Source organism: Furipterus horrens, unplaced genomic scaffold, assembly GCF_987537825.1.
Source record: "Furipterus horrens unplaced genomic scaffold, mFurHor1.1.pri manual_scaffold_6, whole genome shotgun sequence".
Classification (NCBI taxonomy): domain Eukaryota; kingdom Metazoa; phylum Chordata; class Mammalia; order Chiroptera; family Furipteridae; genus Furipterus; species Furipterus horrens.
Window position 1 is genome coordinate 108,593,755 of NW_028327176.1, and position 20,107 is coordinate 108,613,861.

The window sequence follows — 20,107 nt, forward strand, 5'->3', positions numbered from 1 at the left end:
TTTAAGTTTTTACAATGTAAATCAATTAATAAAAATATTCAGCTCTTTATTATTCAGATACTGAATAATTAGGTCAATGTAATATTCATTGTTAATTCACCAAAGGATGAAAGGAGCATAAGAATAGTTCAGTTTTCATTAGTTAATTCAGCTACATAGTATGGGGGGGAGGGGAGCTAAAATTATTCATGATCACCATCGTAGAAGCCTAACTTTCAGGTAAGTTTACTGCTATAGCCCCTGGTCATTTGTTATGAATAAACAATGCACGCAGAAAGGGCTATATTTTATTTCTCCCTGAGTAGCTACTTTTGGTTCAATATATAACAACTAAATAATAAATATTTGGTAGAGAAAGAAAAAAAGGGAGGGATGGAGGAGGAAGTGAAAACACTAAACAAACAAAAAGCTATGCATATAAATACATGGATTCATAGAAATTTAAAACTAAAAAAGATATATTTGGAAAAACTGCATCATTCAAATGTTCAGTTTAGTAGATAATTCAGGGTGAAACCTAAGTTCTTCCACTTACTGGTACCCCTCTGTAAAATGGAGCTAATAACAGTACCATTTTCTTGGCTTGCTCTGAAGATTAAATAACAGACTGGTACAGTGTCTGACATATAGAACTCAACAAATAACATTCTTATTAAGAATTGCATCATGGTCTAACCCAATATCCTTTTTTTCTAGAAAATAAACCAGAGACCTAGAGAAATGAAGATTATCCAAGTCACACAGCTCTCTGGGGACAAAGCCTGACCAGAACTCATACATCCTGCCTTACAGCCCATAATCCACATTGTTTATTAGAAACACCATGCTGAAAAGAAAAGAAGACAGCAAATGCTAAGCTAGGGTGATGCTGGTTCTCAATATTCAGTGTGTTTTTAAGAAACATATGAGAGGGTGCCTAAAACATATGCTACACTCTCTCGTGATCCACTAGAAGATATTCTGATCAAGTTAAATCTGGGGTAAGGTGTTTTCAATACACATTCTAGAGGATTCTACTGCAGGGACCCTGGGGTCACACTTTGAGAAGTGCTGCTATTGGATAAGAATAGTAATAAGCTCCCTGCCCATGGTCATGACCATTAGAATCACCTGCAGAGCCCCACTTGACCTATGCATGACATTATAATAAGTGGAGTGACATCAGGCATCTGTATTTTTTTAAAGCTCCTCAAATGATATTTACATGTGGTCAGTTACAGATCAATGGCCTATAAACAGAGGAAACAAACCTTTTTGCTGAGTCAGTCTAACAAGACTGGGATAAGGTAAGATTTGTGAAACTAAAGAAAAAGAATGCTTTGTGAGAAAAGCTCACATGCAAAAGGTAGGAGACTGTGTCATAAGTTATAGGAAACATGTGAGTCTTAGAGAAATAAGGGGTCCCCAAGAAGGTACAGACAGTGAGCTCATTACTCCCTGTCCCCAAACATGGCCTGCCTTTGCCACCCTTGTTTATAACATTCATCCTTCATAGATGAATTTATGGTGTTTGTCCAGAAAGTATCCAGCCATATAGTATGAAAAATAAGGGACATTTCTTAAAGACACAAGAAATATTGTACAAAGGACAATGATGCCTCAGACCCCTTCAAAGTAGGCACTTTGGGACCTCACACTATTCCCCCAATCGCCATCAGCTTCCCCATCATATTTTCCTGAATCTCATCGATGATCTGAGATTTCTTCCCTTTCAAAGGTGACTTTAGTTTTGGGAAAAGACAGAAATCACAGGGCTCAAATCTGGGCTGTAGGGGAGCTGAGTCACCTGGGTGATTTGATGTTTCGCCAAGAATCTCTACACAATACATGATGCATGAGTGAGAGCATTGTCGTGATGAAGCTGCCAATCACCAGTTGCCCATAGCTGCAGACTTCTGAATCATCCAAATAGTTTCCATGGAGGAATGTTCAAGCTTAATGCAAAATCTGGTACAGTTTCACTGCTCTAGGCGCTCAGTCATTTTGAATGCAACGGCCACACAGTAAACACACTCACTCAACAGTGTCTACCACCCTCACTAACTAGTACAGTGAAGTTGTCATTGTTCGTGCATTGCATTTCACTCCACTCTCCTTGGCTGCCAGGTTACATCAATGTCACGCAAACCATTCTTGTTACATTAAAAATGGTTGGACTTCTTCCAGATGGACCTTGTAAACTGCTATAAACATCAGCCCTTGCTCTGACCTCACATCAATCCCTTTCAGAACTTTGACAATTAATCAAAGTGGGATGCTGTGGTAGAGTTTAACTCAGCAAATCCCATTCACAGCATTGCTTTAAGGGTATTATTTAATCTCTCTGAGTTTCCACTTCTTCACTCTATAAAAGAAAAATGAAACATTTTGCCTATTTCATACAGTTGCTCTGATGATCCAAAACATGTATCTGAAAGCATTTTTTCAATTCAAAGCAATATACAAATCTAAGGTATTTCGGTTTTTCTTTCTTTTTTTTTTTTTAATTTATACCTCCTTATCCTAGTAAAGATACACTATGTGTTCCTATTATTTAGTCACTTAGGAGGGGCTGGCTGATCCACCTCCACAGAACCCCTGAGCCTGGAGGACTACTCTAGGTCAGCATGTGATTGCAAGTAAGGTGATGTAAAGAGGAGGTAGGCTGGTCACCCACACTAAGAAAGACAAATTTCACAGAATCAATAAGATGATGAAAAGTTCAAAGACTTGCATACTATTCTACTTAGAAGTTAACTCAATAGTGATCAAGCCCAACCCTGCATACAAATGTCTCAGACTGAGAATGGATCAAATAGAGAAGATATGAAAAAGTTCTTGAAGGAGCAAATAAAAGGAATAAGAGCTAACAGCCCATTTCTGGGATGTAATACTATTCAAGGCCTAAAAGCTCTTGTTTGCATCTAATTCTCCAATGAAAAATGTAGACTCCAATGCAAAATAAAGAGTTCTGTGAAAAGATCTAAACAAAGATAACAAAGCAGGCAGAGTCACACAACTCCAAGGTAAGAGGAAGAATGTCCTAAGAGCAGGAGCTAAGCTGTTGGTTCTGACTCTGTATGGCACCAAATAAATAAAGTCTTTATCTAAACTACAGGAAGTGGACATCAAACTCCTCAGATACATAAAAACTATCCTACTCAGCTTTTACCTAGAAGATATGAGACTTTGTTAAGTACCTACATATCAGAATTACTTTAAAAATTTGAATGGGAGGTTTATTACTAATTTACATATTCATTTTTCGCTGAAGTTTCAAAGCTTATTAGATACACAATTAGATGGGAAAAGGGGGCTTATGTAACAATAAGGAAAGAGGTTTTAAGAGTTTCCATTAATGAATACATGTAAGGCTTACTTGAATCTAAATTATGCAAAAAGAAAGAAAAAAACAGTTGGAAAACAGATGTGAGCAAACCCAGTGGTTCCATTTATGAACATGTGGCAGCCAAGTTGCTGCTTCTCACACCGAGCTTTATGGTAGACCTACACAGATAATGACACAGGCTGGATGCTTTCCTTTTAAAATGCAGCCACTGTAAAATGTAAATAGAACCGATGACATAATATTGGCAAGGTGTGGTGGTGTATAACAAACAGCAACAGCTCAGGAGAATTAGCGGCCAAGGCCAATGATGATCACACATAGTAACCCTAATAAAAGCCCCAACCTGTCACTGTGCAAATGACCTCTGCCCCATGATGCAATGACCTGGCCAAGAATGTTTAACCTCACATATACAACTGATGTCCAGATTTTTGGCTAAAAGAAAAAATTAGAAACAGCTTTTAAAAGAAGCCATCAAATCCCAACTAGTAACAGACAGAGGAGGGTGCCTGGGTAATCTACTTATCAGGCAAGTAAATACATATTTACTTACATTTTAAAGACAACTAAAAACCTCAAAGAAACTTGTCTAAGGCTAAATATCAGTGTTAGGAATAAAGTTCTCAACTTCCTGGCAGTCCGTGTTGTACTCAAATTCCCATGACAGGCCGCCCAAATGATTCTGATTTTAGACTGGGGTCAGGGAACAACTCACATAAGGAAAACATAATAGATTAGGGCAATTTCATCTGTGCCCCTCACCCACATAGAGACTTGAAAGCAATTATATGAGCGTTTCTGTATATAAAAACTGATAGAGAACCAGAATTTGGCTTTTCAAACTTACCAGTCAGCAAGTCAATACTAATAGTTGTATTGTATCCTCCCTGCATTTGTCATGAAGCTATTATCTTGTCATGACTGTTTTCCGATTTAATTTTTGCCTAACGTGAAGCTAAGTTTCCAAAGGCTACTCCATAGGAAAAGTCAAGAAACATGCACTAAAGAAATTAAAAAGATGTGTATTCTCTTAAAGAGGTAATCCAACAATAACAAAAATGTATGGGCTTTGGAAATTAAAGTGTGATTAAAGAAAGTGATGTCACAAAACCTAAGATCATAATAATCAAACCTACAGCTACAAATGAAATGCACCAAGAACTCTACAGCTTTCGCATAAACTAATATGAAAATAACTTTTAAAAAAATGACAGAACCCCAGTTAGATGTAAGCACCTGGAGCACTTACACCTTAAACTCAGGCACCACATTTCACTTACCTCATTTTTATTTCTGTTGTTGGAAGCAGAGGGCACATTAGTACAGAGAGAATGACATCTCTTTTTATCAAGCTGAAAATGATATGTTGCATGAGAGCCAAATCTCTCAGTGTTCTGCTTTTCGTGACCACTGCTATAATTTTTTGATGGGTCTTCAGAGAACTCACTTTTTTCAAGTGATCTCTCTGTATCATAGTGAAGGGAACTGAGGCTGGCTGCCTCTCGGGATGAAAAAACATCAGTTTTGCTCTGGAATGTTATTTCTCTTGTGTTGACATCATCTAAATGTTTCTTCCTCTTTGCACCATATGGAGTGCTGTCTTTTTCTGAAATCCTTTCATCCAGTTCACTAACTTTTAGTTCTGTTTCACTGTCTTTAGCAGGAGAAATGTTCACATGGTGAGACCAACTGCCTGAAGCACTCGGCAGAAGTTTCTGTTTCACACCGTCAGCTACCACTTCTGCCCTCTCTTGCTGAATACCATCTTCCAGTGTGAGGTCTGGGGCAACGGATTCTTCCCGTGCCAGTCCCCTGGGTAACAGAGCTGGCTGTTCTCTTGAGAGCTGAATGCTGCTCCTCTTCTTTCCTTCATTTTCATTGTTCGGCTCCGTGTCATCTATAGTTTTCCTGATGGGTTTTCTTCTGAAATATTTTCTTCCAGGAGAATATTTTTCAGGGCTCAAAGGAGTTTTGGAAGGATCTAAATATCGTTCTTCTTTTTCAGCTCTTACACATCCACAGACATTCCCCATTGGATTGGCAGGAAATCACAGTTCCACAGATTCACTCATTTCCAAATCCAGGGCTTACGTAGATCTTCTCCATTAAATCCGAAAATTCCACTCTGACCTCTAATTCCTCAGACTTTGTGACCATCCTTTTCAGCATGAGGCCATTTTGCTTATGAGAAAAGCACACGCAAGAAGTGCCATGGCATCCTGCCCGGCTGCGTCCCTGTGTCTCATTAGACAGTGTGGCTTATTTCTGGCCACCAATCCTCTCACACAAACACTACTGCTCACTGTCAAATTACAACAGTGATGAGCTTGCAGGGCAAACCCTCAGCTTTATTATACAAGAAGATTCTAACCCTCACTTTAGCTTTCAGTTTGCTAAAATGCAGCTTCACTGCCAAAGTTTGTGTTAACCTTTGAAACTATTTGTGATCCAACAAATCTGAGTGCAAACAGAAAGCAAATGCCAGTGAGGAGACATTTAGCAAAGTGCCTTTCAAATTTAGTTTCAAAGTGCCTTTCAAATTTAGTTTCAGAGTCTCTACCATATAACCTTTTTTTTTTTTTCTTAAGAAACACCAACTAATTTTGGTAGTTGAAAAGAGAACTCAAACATCTCTGTAAATTCTATTAGGACTTGTATTCAAAAGAGCAGCGATAAAAAAGAAGTGGTAACAGGACAACTTAACGGCTGAAGGAGATACAATAAATGTGAAATGCCTAAAATACTCTATTAAAATTATTTCTAAAATCAATCTTTCAAAATTGTTTGTAATATTTTTCCTATGACATATATTTCCAAGCTATTTCCATTATGTGCTCTTAAGGATTTTCATATAAGCAAATTGATAAATTTTATGATTTAAAGCATGGAACATGCAGCCAAAAGAAACACTTGCATGTTCTCTTACATGAATTAAGGCAGTTAAACTTTATATGTAACTTTTACAATTGCACCTTAGTTAAACATTATGTAGTTTTCCTAGGGCCTTGCTATAAACTTAATAAGCCAGCATGGAACCTGATTATCTAAGGTGTGCATATTTCTAACAATGAGTCATAGGTATGGTAAAAAGGAAATTAGTGTGGCATGACTGGACTTACACGTAAGCAAAAATTCTCTAATAAAAATACATTGCTAATTGCCTGTTACAAGATAGTATTTGGACTGACTGATCAAGACAAAACTCATTATGTTTTTCTAAATAAGAATATAATTAAACAATGAAGTTAGCAATGTTGTTATTTGTCAATAATAGGTCTGCATGGTGAGCTTTTCCTTAATCATTTAAAGAGAAAATTACACAATATTCAGTGGCAAAAAGTGACTATCCTAGAAGAGAAGCTGGCAAAAATAAAGCCTCTGGTTTTTCTTTTCTTTATTTGTGTGTGTGTGTGTGTGTGCATTTTTAATATGATTTTCAGTGTCTTCAATGGCAATACAGCATTGTTCAAGAGAACTGAAAAGCAGAACGGCTGGTATCTGTACTGACATGACAGAGGGGCAGCCAGTGATTCACACACCACCTACTCTGCCTCCAGCCCTGCCACACGGAGCAACTGCCCACTCTCAGGCCATTGCACACCACTCCCTCACTCAGAAATGGCCCAACTTTCGTCTATGCCTGGTAACTGGCCAACATCTTGCAAAGCCGATCTGTAGTATCAGTGAAAATTTCCCTTATTCTCTAACATCTTCCTGATCCTACTACAACACTCCTTCCTCTACATCCCTATTTTTATTTATATCACAATAAATTGATCCCCTTAGATTATAGTCAGTTTTATAGACATCCTCCAAATAGACAGAACAACATATTTCATTATCTTAGCATCTCTGGATCTAGCATATGGTAGCTAATGATGTAGGAGTGCTGTGTTGATAATGCGTACCTTCAGCCAGCCTGAATTAGAAAATAGATTCAACTTGTAATGCTCATAACAGATAGTTTAAAAATAAATAAACTGGTCTTCTGAAATTATTTCCCTTATTTATGTAAAGCATCTATAGAGAGAGAAAAAGCCCAGTCACTTTGAATGAGAATGATTACCACTGCTATAAATAGCCTTGTATCTTGACATAACCAGTAAAATTGTTCTACGATTAAATTATCATAGTACTAAAAAAAGGTCATTTCAACTAAATAAAGGAACATTTCTGTTTTACCAAAACATTGATGTGCTTCACTTTAAATAGATCTTGGTCTAATTTTTAAATAATGGTGATAATGTAAAAGTCATTATCTTGTAATTCGGGTGCTAAAATACACTGGTCCTAACATAGGCCACAGGATCATATTAGAAGCAAAACTTTTGATTCTTCTGTGGCTGGTCCTCCTCTCTCCTCCAAAGATACCTGATCCCCAAAGAGCTTTCTTAATATATTATTCTTTTTTTGAATGCCCTTTCACTTAAATTTTCTCAAACTTAGGGTCTAAACATACTACTCCTAATTCACAACCATTTACTCACATTTTGGCCCATTTATATGTTCTGGTTTCTGCTCCCAGTAGCTTGGGAGTCTTTTCTCCATGGTCCCCAATGTCTTCCCTTGATACAAAATTCTTAACCTGTACTCAGTTTCAAACTTCTCATGCTCTATAGTAGCATTTCCTTTCTACCTGAAATTCTCTTCCCTTGATTTCATCAATACTACATTTCCTTGTTGCTTCACCCATCTTGGCAAATTTTCTTTTTCTGTTTCCCCAAAATGGATCTTCTGCCTCCTGTACCACTCCTCATGAGCCTTCCCCCAAATTTCTGTCCTTTGCTCTTGGATCTTCTCCATGTATGCTCTTCTCTTAGATCCTCTAAAGATCCCTTGTCTCTGATGGATTCAAAGGCCACTAGTATACTGGTAGCTCCCAAGTTTATCTGTACCTTTGACTTCTCAGCTCTGCTCTGCTCACAAATCTCCAACTCCTTAGCAGACAAATGGACAGGATGTCCACCATGCCACCGAACCAAGGTCTTTAGTGTTCCCCTTACCATCTTCCCCATTTCTCTCAATAATTTGCTTTTTGCTTGTTTGGTTGGTTGCTTGCTTGCTTGGTTTTTATACCCCAGGCTGAAAGTTTAGAGTCATCATGTTTATTCCCTCTCCATCCTCTATTCACTATCAAGTCCCTCTCTTTCTTTCTCCCTTCAAAATGTCATCTCTCGGATTCAATTTTTTATCCCCACCTGAGTCTTGGCCTTTATCACTTTACTCATAGATCACCATCTCAACTTCTTAGATTATCTCTCTCACTATGGACTCTGCTCATTTCAATTTGTTTTACATAGAATCGACAGGTTGAGTTTCCTAAAACATCCCTTTTCGGGTTCAGAGTGATTAAATGACTCATTCAGTGCCATCACAGTCATACATAAAAAAGCCAACAACGAAACTTAGCCCTGCCTCCCTTCAAAACCTGAGTGTTCTCCCACTGCCCCACAGGAATTCTTACTCTGAAATTCAAAACGCAGACACAGCCTGTCTTACCAGTTCTGTCCATAATGATGTGACTTGGCTCCCAATAGGCCTCTAACCCTCCAAAGTGGGGTTCTTGCATTTCAACCCTACTAAAAGTTGAGGGGCCTGAATCACTTAGGGCTAATTAAGGAATCCCTGAGAAAGCGGCCAAGGAACTCCACATGAAATCAGCTTTTGGCCAGTTCTACTTAGTGTTTACCCAATTCCAGTAACAAAGCTTGGCTCCATGCCCTAATCCCTGTCTTGCTTTAGTGCTCAGTGCTCTGGGTCTCCTAAGGATGGGGTTCTCTAAAAATGGAAACCCACAGGCCTTCAAGGTCCTGCCCCCAGATCCTGTTTCTGGATCTCTCTGACCTCAATGCCCAGCTGCCCTGTAGTCTGGCTCTCTGACACCTGGTTACCTGAGTCTCCTGGTACCTGAGTCTGCCCCTCTGATTTCTGGTTACTGCAACTCTGTTCAGCTGCCTGTTCAAAACCTAGAACCTATCGAGACTTTACTTCCTGTAGCTCTCTATAGCTGTCAGATTTTTCCTGTGCCCAAATGAGCCCCAGGTATATTATTTTACACCATTCCCCTACAAACCTTATACACCAGTCACAAATATTTTAAATCCTCACCCAAGGATATGTTTACTGTTTTTAAAGAGAGAGGAAAGGGGAGAAAGAGAGAGAGAAACATCAATCAGCTTCCTCCTGTCCACACCCTGACAGGGATCAACCCCGTAACCTTTTGTTGAACAGGATGACACTCCAACCAATTTAGTTAGCCACCCAGCCAGGGCCCCCAGTTAAATTTTAAAAAAGAAAAAAATAAATCTAACTCCTCTCAAAATCTGGTTCAAGATCCCAGCTCCTTTGTGAAGCTGGGGAGCTATCTCTCTCTCTCCCTTTCAAGGTCCAGCATCAGTGAGATGTGTCGTGCGCCTCTGGTGGGCCAGGCTCCGTGCCGCATGTGGAACACTGGGTGAGCAGGCACAGGTCACTGAACTAAATCGAGTTCCAAAATCAGGACTCAGCTTTTCAAATGAAGATGATTTTTTCAAAATATATCATTTTACAAATGCTAAAAATCAAAATCAGCCCTCAATTGGCACAAGTTTATTAAATAATAATTCATAGCTGATAAATGTTTGTTTATTTATTAGCATTTACTCTCCTCAAGTCCAGTTAGAAAAAGTGCAGCGCTACACAAAAATCAGGAAGACTAATTTGGATCTCTGAAATCATATTATACTGCCATCTAGTGTCTATCAATAAAAAAAAAATAGTTTGCATAGTCGGGAAACCATAACATCAGTGAAAACCATTCTAAATTAAGGATCAAGTAATAAAATTTTCATATATATAAATCAGGTAATATTTCCAATAAACAAAAGAAATATATTTGTATTCAATGAAAAATAACCTTGTCTTCCAACTCTGAGATTACGAGCATTGTCCTTAAAACAGTTCCGGTAATCAACAACAGCAAATGCGATACCAGGTTCACAAGCAGTTGCTTGAAAGGAGTACTATAAATACATTGTTTAAGAAAAGAAGCCTAAAATTTATTTTCTTCCATAGGATATGAATGTATAATTCACTTTTGATGTGAATCATCTGAAAATGATCAATAAGAGGCTAAAAGAAACGACAATCAAGAAAAATTGAGCTTACCTGAAAGTGCAAAATTATTGTCCATATTAATCCCAAAGTCAATTTGGGATTTCCATCTGTTATGTCATCATTTCTAATGTTCACTAATTTCACCTGTTTTATATGTGAAGAAGAGATAAAACAAACTGTTTTTCAAACTGTCACATGACTTATCTTTACCTACATAAAAGTGATTCTAAATTATACAAAAAACTGAATGATTTAAATACGATAATCCTTAAAATATTGTTTTACTTCCTATCTTCACTCATTTTAGATTGCAAATTATAAACTAATCACAAAGAAAAGTGGGTATTACTTTGTTTTTGTCTTCTAGATCACATAAGAAGACCATTCATTTGTCAAAACAAAATACAACTCAAGTGAGAAGTCCTAGATACTTGAGATTTTTAAAATTGGAAATTTGTCTTTTAAAAATCAGCTTTATTTTACAATTAAGTAGGAAACCATTCTGAATAAAATAATTTTGAACACTTTCACCCACTTCCTTCACAAAGGATTAAAAAAAAAATACCTAGCATTATTTTCCTATATCTCTATCATAAACTATTACCCAGGTAAGTAACTACATAAGTGACTGAACATTTGGATGACTGTTCAAATATAAAATATATATGTCATAATCAGGTAAATAAATGTAATGATGTCATCGAATGTTTATCTCCTAGATGAACAAATTAATTAAATATCATGAATTGAATACCAAAAATTAAATACAATGATATCTAACATTTTACTTTCTGAACAAAATACTGCCAAAAATATTTCATACCAAGAGATATAATTAACCATTACTCCTTCCTGAGATTTCCACTAGAATTAAAAATGATAAGGCAAATACCAAATAACATTTAAGCACAGAGTATTTACTAGAATTTAATAACTAAAAAGCATTTTAATATTCATAACAACCTAAATGAAGGACCAATAAAAGATAGTTTCCTTCTCCCCCTGTCCCTCCCTTCCTTTTCCTACTCCCATTGTTTTGAGCAAGTTTTAATTCTCCTGAATTAATCCAATTATTTAGTCTCTATGACTGTAATACAAAGTGCTACCAAAATCAGGAACATATCCAGTAAGACGGCCATTCGTTTCCATGATTTCTTCTAAAGCCAGTTGGAAACTGTTGTCAGGAATGTTTTCTTTTTAACCACTTATAAATTACACAGTATTATCTACTTACAAAAAATAAAGTATTGCCTCATCACAACTAAATATTTAAAATACTTACACTGATTTTTAAAGTATTATACAAAATATTTTTATAAAAATAATTTTGTAAACTAAGTATAAATATTAAGGTATTGCCTCCTTACTACTAAGAACTGTTCATAGACATTCTTAACATTCTGTCATTAACTTCCTAGGCAAAAGCACTCCAATCCTGAGAGAAGGAAAATTGGTAGCTCTTATTCAAATGGAAATGTAGCAACTTATAACTCCTCTAAGCTAACACCTACTATTAACTTTCTTTCCTTTGGAGCAAATGTTTAAAACCATTTCAAAATATTTGTCTCGCAAAAGCACAAGTATAATGATTATAATTCATTGTCATCTTAACCTTTTCATTCCCTGACAGGCTTCTATGTAGATTTTCTCAGTCATGTATGTTTATATGATTATAGTCTTTGAAAAACATCATACCTGGCGTCTTTTCAAATAGTCAAGTGCAATTTGTACATTCTGTAGTCTGTGAAAACGCATCCGACCTTTTTCTCTGGGCTAAGGACAGAAAAATGCAGGGTATAAAAAATACTAGTTTCTAATACCACTGACCATACTAGATAATCTATATAAATATACTTTATGTTCATCTCGATATGTCAAACCAGTATTTACTATTTGGGTAAACCCATTAAATTTTTAAAAGTACTTTTAATTTTTTTTTTTGTATTATCTGGGATTACATTTAAACTACTAAGGGTTTTTCCAAATATATTTTACTTAAACAGATGCTTTATTCCAAATGTTTTATTTAAACAAAGGAAAAGAGAAAACATTGTAGAACATATAGATTTTTACATTCACTAAACTACAATTCTAGCCTACAATTATTAAACTACTGATGCACAAGAAGAACTAAATACCATTCTCCATTTTTCCCTTCTTAATAAACTCTAACTATTATCAAGATGATTTTTATGATTACATATGTATGGAATGTAAATGAAAATGAGATAAAGTAGCATGCAATTAGTATAATCACCAAGAAGGAGAAAGTGGAGTTTTACTTAGCCATGATAGAGGAAGAAAAAAGAGCAATTAAAGCCATATAATATATTTCCTCTTTATTTTATTTTAGTTTTTTTGCACAAAATCAGTTGGACTCTATTTAAACTGCTTAGGGATGGACATGGTTATTTACTCTCTCAGGAAAGCTGATAAACCATGATTCTGTTCCTTGATACTGTTTTCCTTTGGAAACATTGCAAGTTGGCAGAAGGAAAACATAAGGAAACAAAGCTGGGAAAACGCTTAACAAAAAATACAAAGAATGGAGCTGAAATTTACCAAGTCAAATCTTCCAAAGGGGAAAAAAGAAAACTGACAGCTTAGCTTCTGTTGCTAAGCCAAAGGCACCATAATAAAGCAGACAGCAGACTACAGGATGGAAAATTAGGTCTATACAACAGGCAGGAATGGTGTTGATGAATTCACCCCCTGGGTCAAAAAAAGCACAATTTCCAATGAAATCATGGGCACTAGGGATGTAGATGGCAAAAGAAGCACATCTGTCTGGCAGTCAACTAAGCGTCACGGAGATGAAACAGCTCTGTGAGTTCTGTTAGGACTCGAGATTTTAAAACCTTCCCCCTTTCTAAATAACAGGAGACACAGAATGTATGTAGGTAAAGAATGTTCATCAAACAGCTATTGCCAACAGATATTCCAGAAGTAGAATAAATGTGCATAAAAATTAGCAGCTAGTTGTCAAGATGTCCGTAACTGTACAAAATCCTTTAGCTAAAATGCCATCTCATCACTTAAGTGCTTACATTCGATTACCATGCAGTGCACAGTAATCTATAAATAAATTTAAAGAGAAAATATTTCCTTTGTCCAATTTCTTGGTACACACACATCCAACCTCACTGTGGGTTTTGGTCCTTTCTATAGTTCTCTGAAAAGGAGCCCGAACCCGTGGGTTACTTCTCTACCACGTTAGCGCTCACCGCACTGTAACGGCTAGGTTAGTCGAGTTATGGGGGCCGACACCTACCCCCTTATCCTCATCCTCCACATCCTCATGCTGTTCATATTCGCATGCTTCTGTTGCACTCACCAATCGTAAGGTCTTCAAAAAATCCCGCTCCCTTGGCTAATGAATATAACAGACAGAAGATAGGACAGCAAAGACAAGACAGACCAGAAATGAAAAGAAGAGCATGAACAGAACATAATGAAGGAGAACAGGTAACCAAGAAGGGGGAAGTAATGTTCACAAAAAAAGGAAATGACACCTGTGGAGTGGGTTAGATCATTTTTCGGAAAGCCATGTTTATTTCCTTGCTATTTGTGAGTCTTTTAATATGTGGTTATATTATGCATCCGACTTCTGCTAAGCAAAGAAAACCAAAGGTAAAAAAAAAAAAAGCAAGAACAAAAATAGTATTTTAATTATAGAACTGATTATGTAAGCAAGGTAATTAAAGTGCTTCAATCTCCCAAAGTCACATCACTCAAAGTCTAAAAATGCTTAGGAAGCCAATCAGACCTCTCTTTTTTTTTTTTCCAGGCAGAATTTGCAGCTCAAAAGATGAATACTGTAAAAAATCTGAACATTCTGTGCTGAAAACATACTAGTCATATGCACATGTTCATCAAAATAAAGACATTTACACTTACCAAGGTATCCCCTGAAAGAACCTCTAAAAGAGAGATCAAGTTGTGTCCGTCCCTTAAGTCTTCATAGAGATCATTCACATGTTTTCGAACCTACACAGAGAAAAGCCATTTAACTTGTGGTTCTAGAACACAAGATCATCTTTAATACTCAAACAAGAAAAGAAACAAAGTAGAAAATATTTCTTTATGGTATTCACTCATATAATGAATTTAAAATTTTTTATTCTCTTACTACTTAAATACTGAATATTAATTGAAAACCTAAACACCCAAAAGGTAATTTTCAAATAAATAACTCATTAATAGAATCATTATTGAATACATGTTTTAACACACTATATAAATATAAGCCTGGACAACTACATGAAGTTACAATATTTGTATTTCTATGTTTTATTTATTGATTAGAGAGAGAGAAAGAGGAAGTGAGGGAGAGAGAGAAAGACATCAATTTGTTGTTTCACTTTTATAGCACAGGTTTATTGCCTCCAAATTTGAAAAATACAAATAAAGTTAAATGAGAAAAGGTAATTTCAGCATTGAAATATAATCACAATTAATACTTTTGTATCTATCCTTCCAAATTTCTGTTGTTCTAGCTCCCTCACTTTCTCTTTATATGTAACTAGACACTCATGATCTCACTTTTATAAAATATAAATTTACATATTCACATATATGTTTAAATAGTATCATACTGCACATAACATTTCAGAATCTTTCTATTCTTTTTTTAATTTTTATTTTTACTACATATTTATTTATGATTATTTTTGTATTACAGTTGTCCCATATTTTCCTCTATTGCCCCCCCCCAATCTCCCATAGTCCATCCCCACCTCTTTGTCCATGTCTATTGGTCATTTATACTAGTTCCTTGACTGTTGTCCCACTTATTTATGCATTCATTGGTTGCTGCTTGCATGAACCCTGACCAGGGATCGAACCCAACAACCTTGGCTTATTGGGCAATGCACTAAACAACTGAGCTACCCAGTCAGGACTGGAGTTACAATTTTTACAAATATAGGTGATGACCTGATGATCTTCATGACTCCTAATACAGCAACCAGAGCCAACTTAGCAAGAGAGGCAGCTTTTACCCCCAGTTGCTTTTCTTGCTCCCTAGGCCATAAGATCTGGGATGCCAGAAGCAAACATTCCACATGTTCAAAATCCACAGACGTAAGCTGGGTGAAGGGTATGATTTTTGAAAGCGCCTGTGAGTCCATATTTATCTCAAAATAAAAAGTTTTTTTAAAAATTCACATATGTGAGTTTAGAAGACCTCTGTCCAAACCTTCCTCTATACAACAGAAATCTCACTGTGGTGCAAGGTTTTCAAAACCACGTTATTATTAGCACAAAGTTAACCATCAACCTATACTAGCTCCTTCCTCCATTCCACAAGACTGATTTAACCTTGTAATTTTAGAGTTCAAATCAGCAAAGATATCCCCAAACGTCTGTTCAGTCTGCCATGCAGAGATGTCTCCTGTAAGTGCCTGGCCTCCTGAACCCACACTCCCTCCACCCATGTCCTGCCTGAGTCACATTCCACACCTTAGTCCACTTCCTATGTCAGTCTCACTCTGGGACAGCTAAAGATGGGGTGTGAGTCTCAACACTTATTTCATAGGAAGATAATTTCACAACTTGCTTTGCCAGATTGAACTAAACCTCCTACATTAGGGAAATTTTCCAAAATGAGGTGTCAGTTTTCTCCATGTTTACACAACAATAAAGAAAATTAAATTAGGCACGTTTATTAAAGGCAAATAATAATATTATGCCGTCAAAACTTAGAAGAAAAAAGAGGTAGGAGAACTGCATTTCAGTCTTGCTTCTGCCACTCTCTAGGCCTCAAGTTTCTCATCAGCAAAATAAAAATTTGAAAACAAAAAGCCTCTGTTCAAACTAGATAACAAAATTCTATGATCTGGAAATAAAAATGTCATCTTTTCAAAATTCAACGTGTCAACTTAAAAAAATACATGTAAAATGTGAAGCTGTTCTTAAGCCTTTTGGCCTAATTTCTTAAGAATTTGAGGGGAAATGCCAAAATAGACTAATTAACATCTGTGATTCTTAACATTCTGAGACATCAGTTGTCATGTAATACTGCTTATCCTTCCTGTCTCAGGTCACTAGTATGAGGGTCTACGAAAATACTGTATACAAAAAGGAATAAACAAATATAAGACTTTATCATCTTTATTATGTTATGGGAAACAAATGTCACCATTATTAACAATAATAAACAAAATATACACTCAATAATTTAATACTAGGTACCTTACTCTGTGCGAGATATTTAAAAATCTTGGCTATTTCTCCTCACCACAAAAGAATGAGATAAAAGAGAATGTTAATTAAAAATTACAAATCAGCACTATGGAGAAAGAGTGGTAGTAGATGAACTGAAAGGAAAAAAATGGGGTTCTGGAGAAATATGTGAAATTTAGGAGAAAGAAAAAAGGAATTAAATAGTTAAGCTGACATAGAAAAGCTTTTTATTTTGTTCTGAGTCTGAGTCAGAGACATATGAGCTGGTAACTTTCCTTCACAAATGACTACACTAACTGCCAAGAGTCGTAACCTTCCATTTTCAATTTTTAATAAAATAGCCTTTCTTCTCATTTTGGATATTTTCTCCCTGTAAAACAAAAAAACTATCTGAATAAATAGAGCTAAAGGAGCAGATGAGCAAAATAAAATCACTTTGAGATGCTCTGGGATTAAATTATATAATGTGAATTACATAATGAGGAAAAATATCATTTTCTGTATTTCATACAATTCTCCCAGGTTCTGAAGAGCTTTTTCAAATGTGTGTGCTGCACTGCGCCTGCAGTTTACCCCTAGAGGGCACCAACCCTTTGCTTACGAAGAGCAAAGGAAGGAAAATAAAGTACTGCAGAAAACAAGGGAGAGGGGTAGGGGAAGAGATTCCCAGCTGGGTGCTGGTGAGGATGACAGAGGCAACGGGTTTTCTAAATTTATTTTGGAGAGAGAATAGAAGGCCAGTATCATTTAAATGGCTTGACCGATGAAACACACTACTCAGATTTTTCTTGTGTTAACTTGTAATGTTCGGTTTTATGTGGGCTAAGTCCAATTCAACTTTAAAGATAAGCTCATTGTCCAACTAGTTACTTAATGGTTAAAACTGCCTTTTTCAAAAGCCTGACTTTATGGTGGTTGTTGTTAATCCAGACAAACTCAAGAGAGGTTTTACTTTTCATATTTAAACATACTGCTACCACATAGGGGCAGTTCAATTCAGGTCACTAAATACTCACTGAGGATCCACTAATGGTCAGGGAATCACTTAACTTCTAAGGATACAAAGATAAATAATAAGAGAGTGAGTGCCACCTCTTGAGGCTTGCAGTCCTAGAGGGTAGAAATTTAGAGAGGAAATTTCAGTATAGAGAAATACATTCAGAACATGATCAGGAAGCTCTGCGGAGCCTTAACCAAGTCTGGAGTCTAAGAAGTCCTCCCAGCTAAGATATGAAAATGTTCCAGGTGAAGGGAAGAACAAGAGCAAAGGAAAAAGGCAAGGATGCCTGCCACTGTATGGAGAGTTCCGGGGGGAAAAGCAGTCTGTGAACTCAATGAATGAGAGCTGGAAGGTGTGGTAGGCAGGTGGGCCAGGAGACATGGTAGCTTTACAAGTCACCGACAAGAAGCTTGGACTTTTCCTAAGCAAAGAGAACTATGGAAGGCTTTTAAGCAGAATGAGGACAGAGCATCTCTAGCCAATACTATAAGCTTCCTTGTAAACTATCATCTTCAGCAAACCGAAATCACAATAAAGCTGCCAAGGGCCCAATCTGTATGCAATAATGGAGGAAAGGTCCCTCCGGAAAAATTAAACTACAGAAGACATTCTTGGGTAAAACACACGCATCCCAGCACTGCAGCAGGAAGGGAAATACCAGGAAGGACTCACAGTCCTCTCTTAAAGAAGTCCTACACCTAAAGGATACAGTATTATGGAAAATAACTGGCTTTCTTTATAAAGGAGCATAAATAATAAAAGAAGGCTTGTCCCGAATAAGATCACCTCACTGCCTTGCACGAACTTGGGTAAGGAAAAAGGGGACAGTCAGCTTCAGTGAACATGAATAAAATGATGTTCAATGCAATTTTTTACTTCAAACATATACATTCATAAAAAACAAGCTACCAAATTCTCCTGGGAGAGCTTCTTAAAAGTCCTACTTCAAAAAAGTAAATAAAAATAATCTATCAATTTATCACCATTATCAATTATTAATAAGTAACTTGATACAGTTTTCAATAACAGCATAATGAAAAAAGAAAGGACCAGTAACTAGCATTTTATGTTCATCGCTTTCCCATTCCTCTCACATTCTCACAATTTGGGCAATGGGAAAAGCTGGGGAACTGGGGGGTGGGTTTATAATCACTTGACACTTCTAATAAATAATTAATAATCTAGTCTAAGAAACTAGGTTTTGATATAAGTATAAATATGTGACTAGAGTAACATATAATGACAATTGAGAATACTATTATAATAACTAAGTCCTATACACTTACATACCTGAGTTTATTTGTGCCAAGTCCTAAAAAATATAACTAAATGTAAAATGAGTCTATTTAACATAGGTACTCTATACCTACAGCATCAAAGTGCTGTCCTTTACTATCAACATTTTAAACAGGTTCCACTGTATTTTCAAATTCTAGTTTTTACTGAAATTTTTTTGAAATAGACTTGTGCATATTTTTCAATAAAAATCATGCAAAATTATTTTAAAGCATTTTTCTTTGGTTTTATTTAAATTATAGTCATGACCAAAATTCAATAAAAATCATGCAAAATTATTTTAAAGCATTTTTCTTTGGTTTTATTTAAATTATAGTCATGACCAAAATTCACAACTAGTTTTAAAAAGTGTGTATTTCCTCAATAAAACCCCACTAAAGATTCTCCAGTTAGGTCATTCCAATGCCATAAGTCAGGTTCAGATTAATTATTATAAACTGGTGATCCATTTAGGTGAATATATTCATTTCTTATATAAAAATAAAGACAGCTTCTTGGATGGAGCAACCTATCAGTCATTTGCCCCTTAAAGCCAAGTCACTTTATCAGACTAATTTTCTTAGCACCTATGTATTACCCATATATATCAATTTCAAAGATGGAACGACTTGGGAGGGGGTGGATTTGAGGAGACAGTGCACTGCAAAAGCATGACTGGCTTACAGAGTAAGAGCTTTTCACACTGAGACGGTAGTGGGGGGACCCTGGGCAGCTGGTGAGGGGAAGAGAAAAGTCCAGGAAAGGGATACAGAGAAGTGACAGACAAAAATCTCAGGTACTTTGCAATTCTGATTAAAGTGCCAGTTATGGCAACGGCTTACTTTTGAGCTGAATCATCTCCTTTGGGGCTTTTACCAAATGCATTAACAGGCTGTCACTGTCTAACTTGTTACACAATGATTCAACAATTAAGCGGATACTTGTCCCAAATAAGAACTGTCCTTTCTCCTTCTATACCATTTAAAGTACCTTTTACAGCATAGATATTTATAAGGGGCGGGGGGGGGGAGCTACACTTTCAAAGCATTTAGAAAAGAAAAAATCAAAGAACCAATTGAGACCTCAAAAATAACTTCACCCACTTCAGGGACGATGTCTAGCACAGCTCCGCCACTCCTCGGCGAACAGTGAGCCACTTGTTGGAATGGATATAAGTAATATAATGAGGCAGGCTCTAGGCTGGGGGGAATCCAGGTCCTCACAGA

At 36.4% G+C, this 20,107-nt stretch overlaps 1 protein-coding gene across 8 annotated transcripts in view; it reads right to left on the reverse strand.

Annotated features, from left to right (window-relative positions):
* DST (dystonin) overlaps nucleotides 1-20,107 on the reverse strand; it is a 435,492-nt gene that overhangs the window by 202,537 nt on the left and 212,848 nt on the right. For 5 of the 8 annotated variants that reach the window (XM_090282621.1, XM_090282620.1, XM_090282624.1 and 2 more), the window contains 3 exons: nucleotides 14,321-14,410; nucleotides 12,119-12,196; nucleotides 10,475-10,567 (listed from right to left, as the gene is read on the reverse strand). In XM_090282621.1, the coding sequence (XP_090138747.1) occupies nucleotides 10,475-10,567; nucleotides 12,119-12,196; nucleotides 14,321-14,410 (261 nt within the window). Of the gene's footprint in view, nucleotides 1-10,474; nucleotides 10,568-12,118; nucleotides 12,197-13,694; nucleotides 13,794-14,320; nucleotides 14,411-20,107 lie in introns of all 8 variants that reach the window. The other 3 variants (XM_090282618.1, XM_090282617.1, XM_090282619.1) reach the window with 2 other exon arrangements.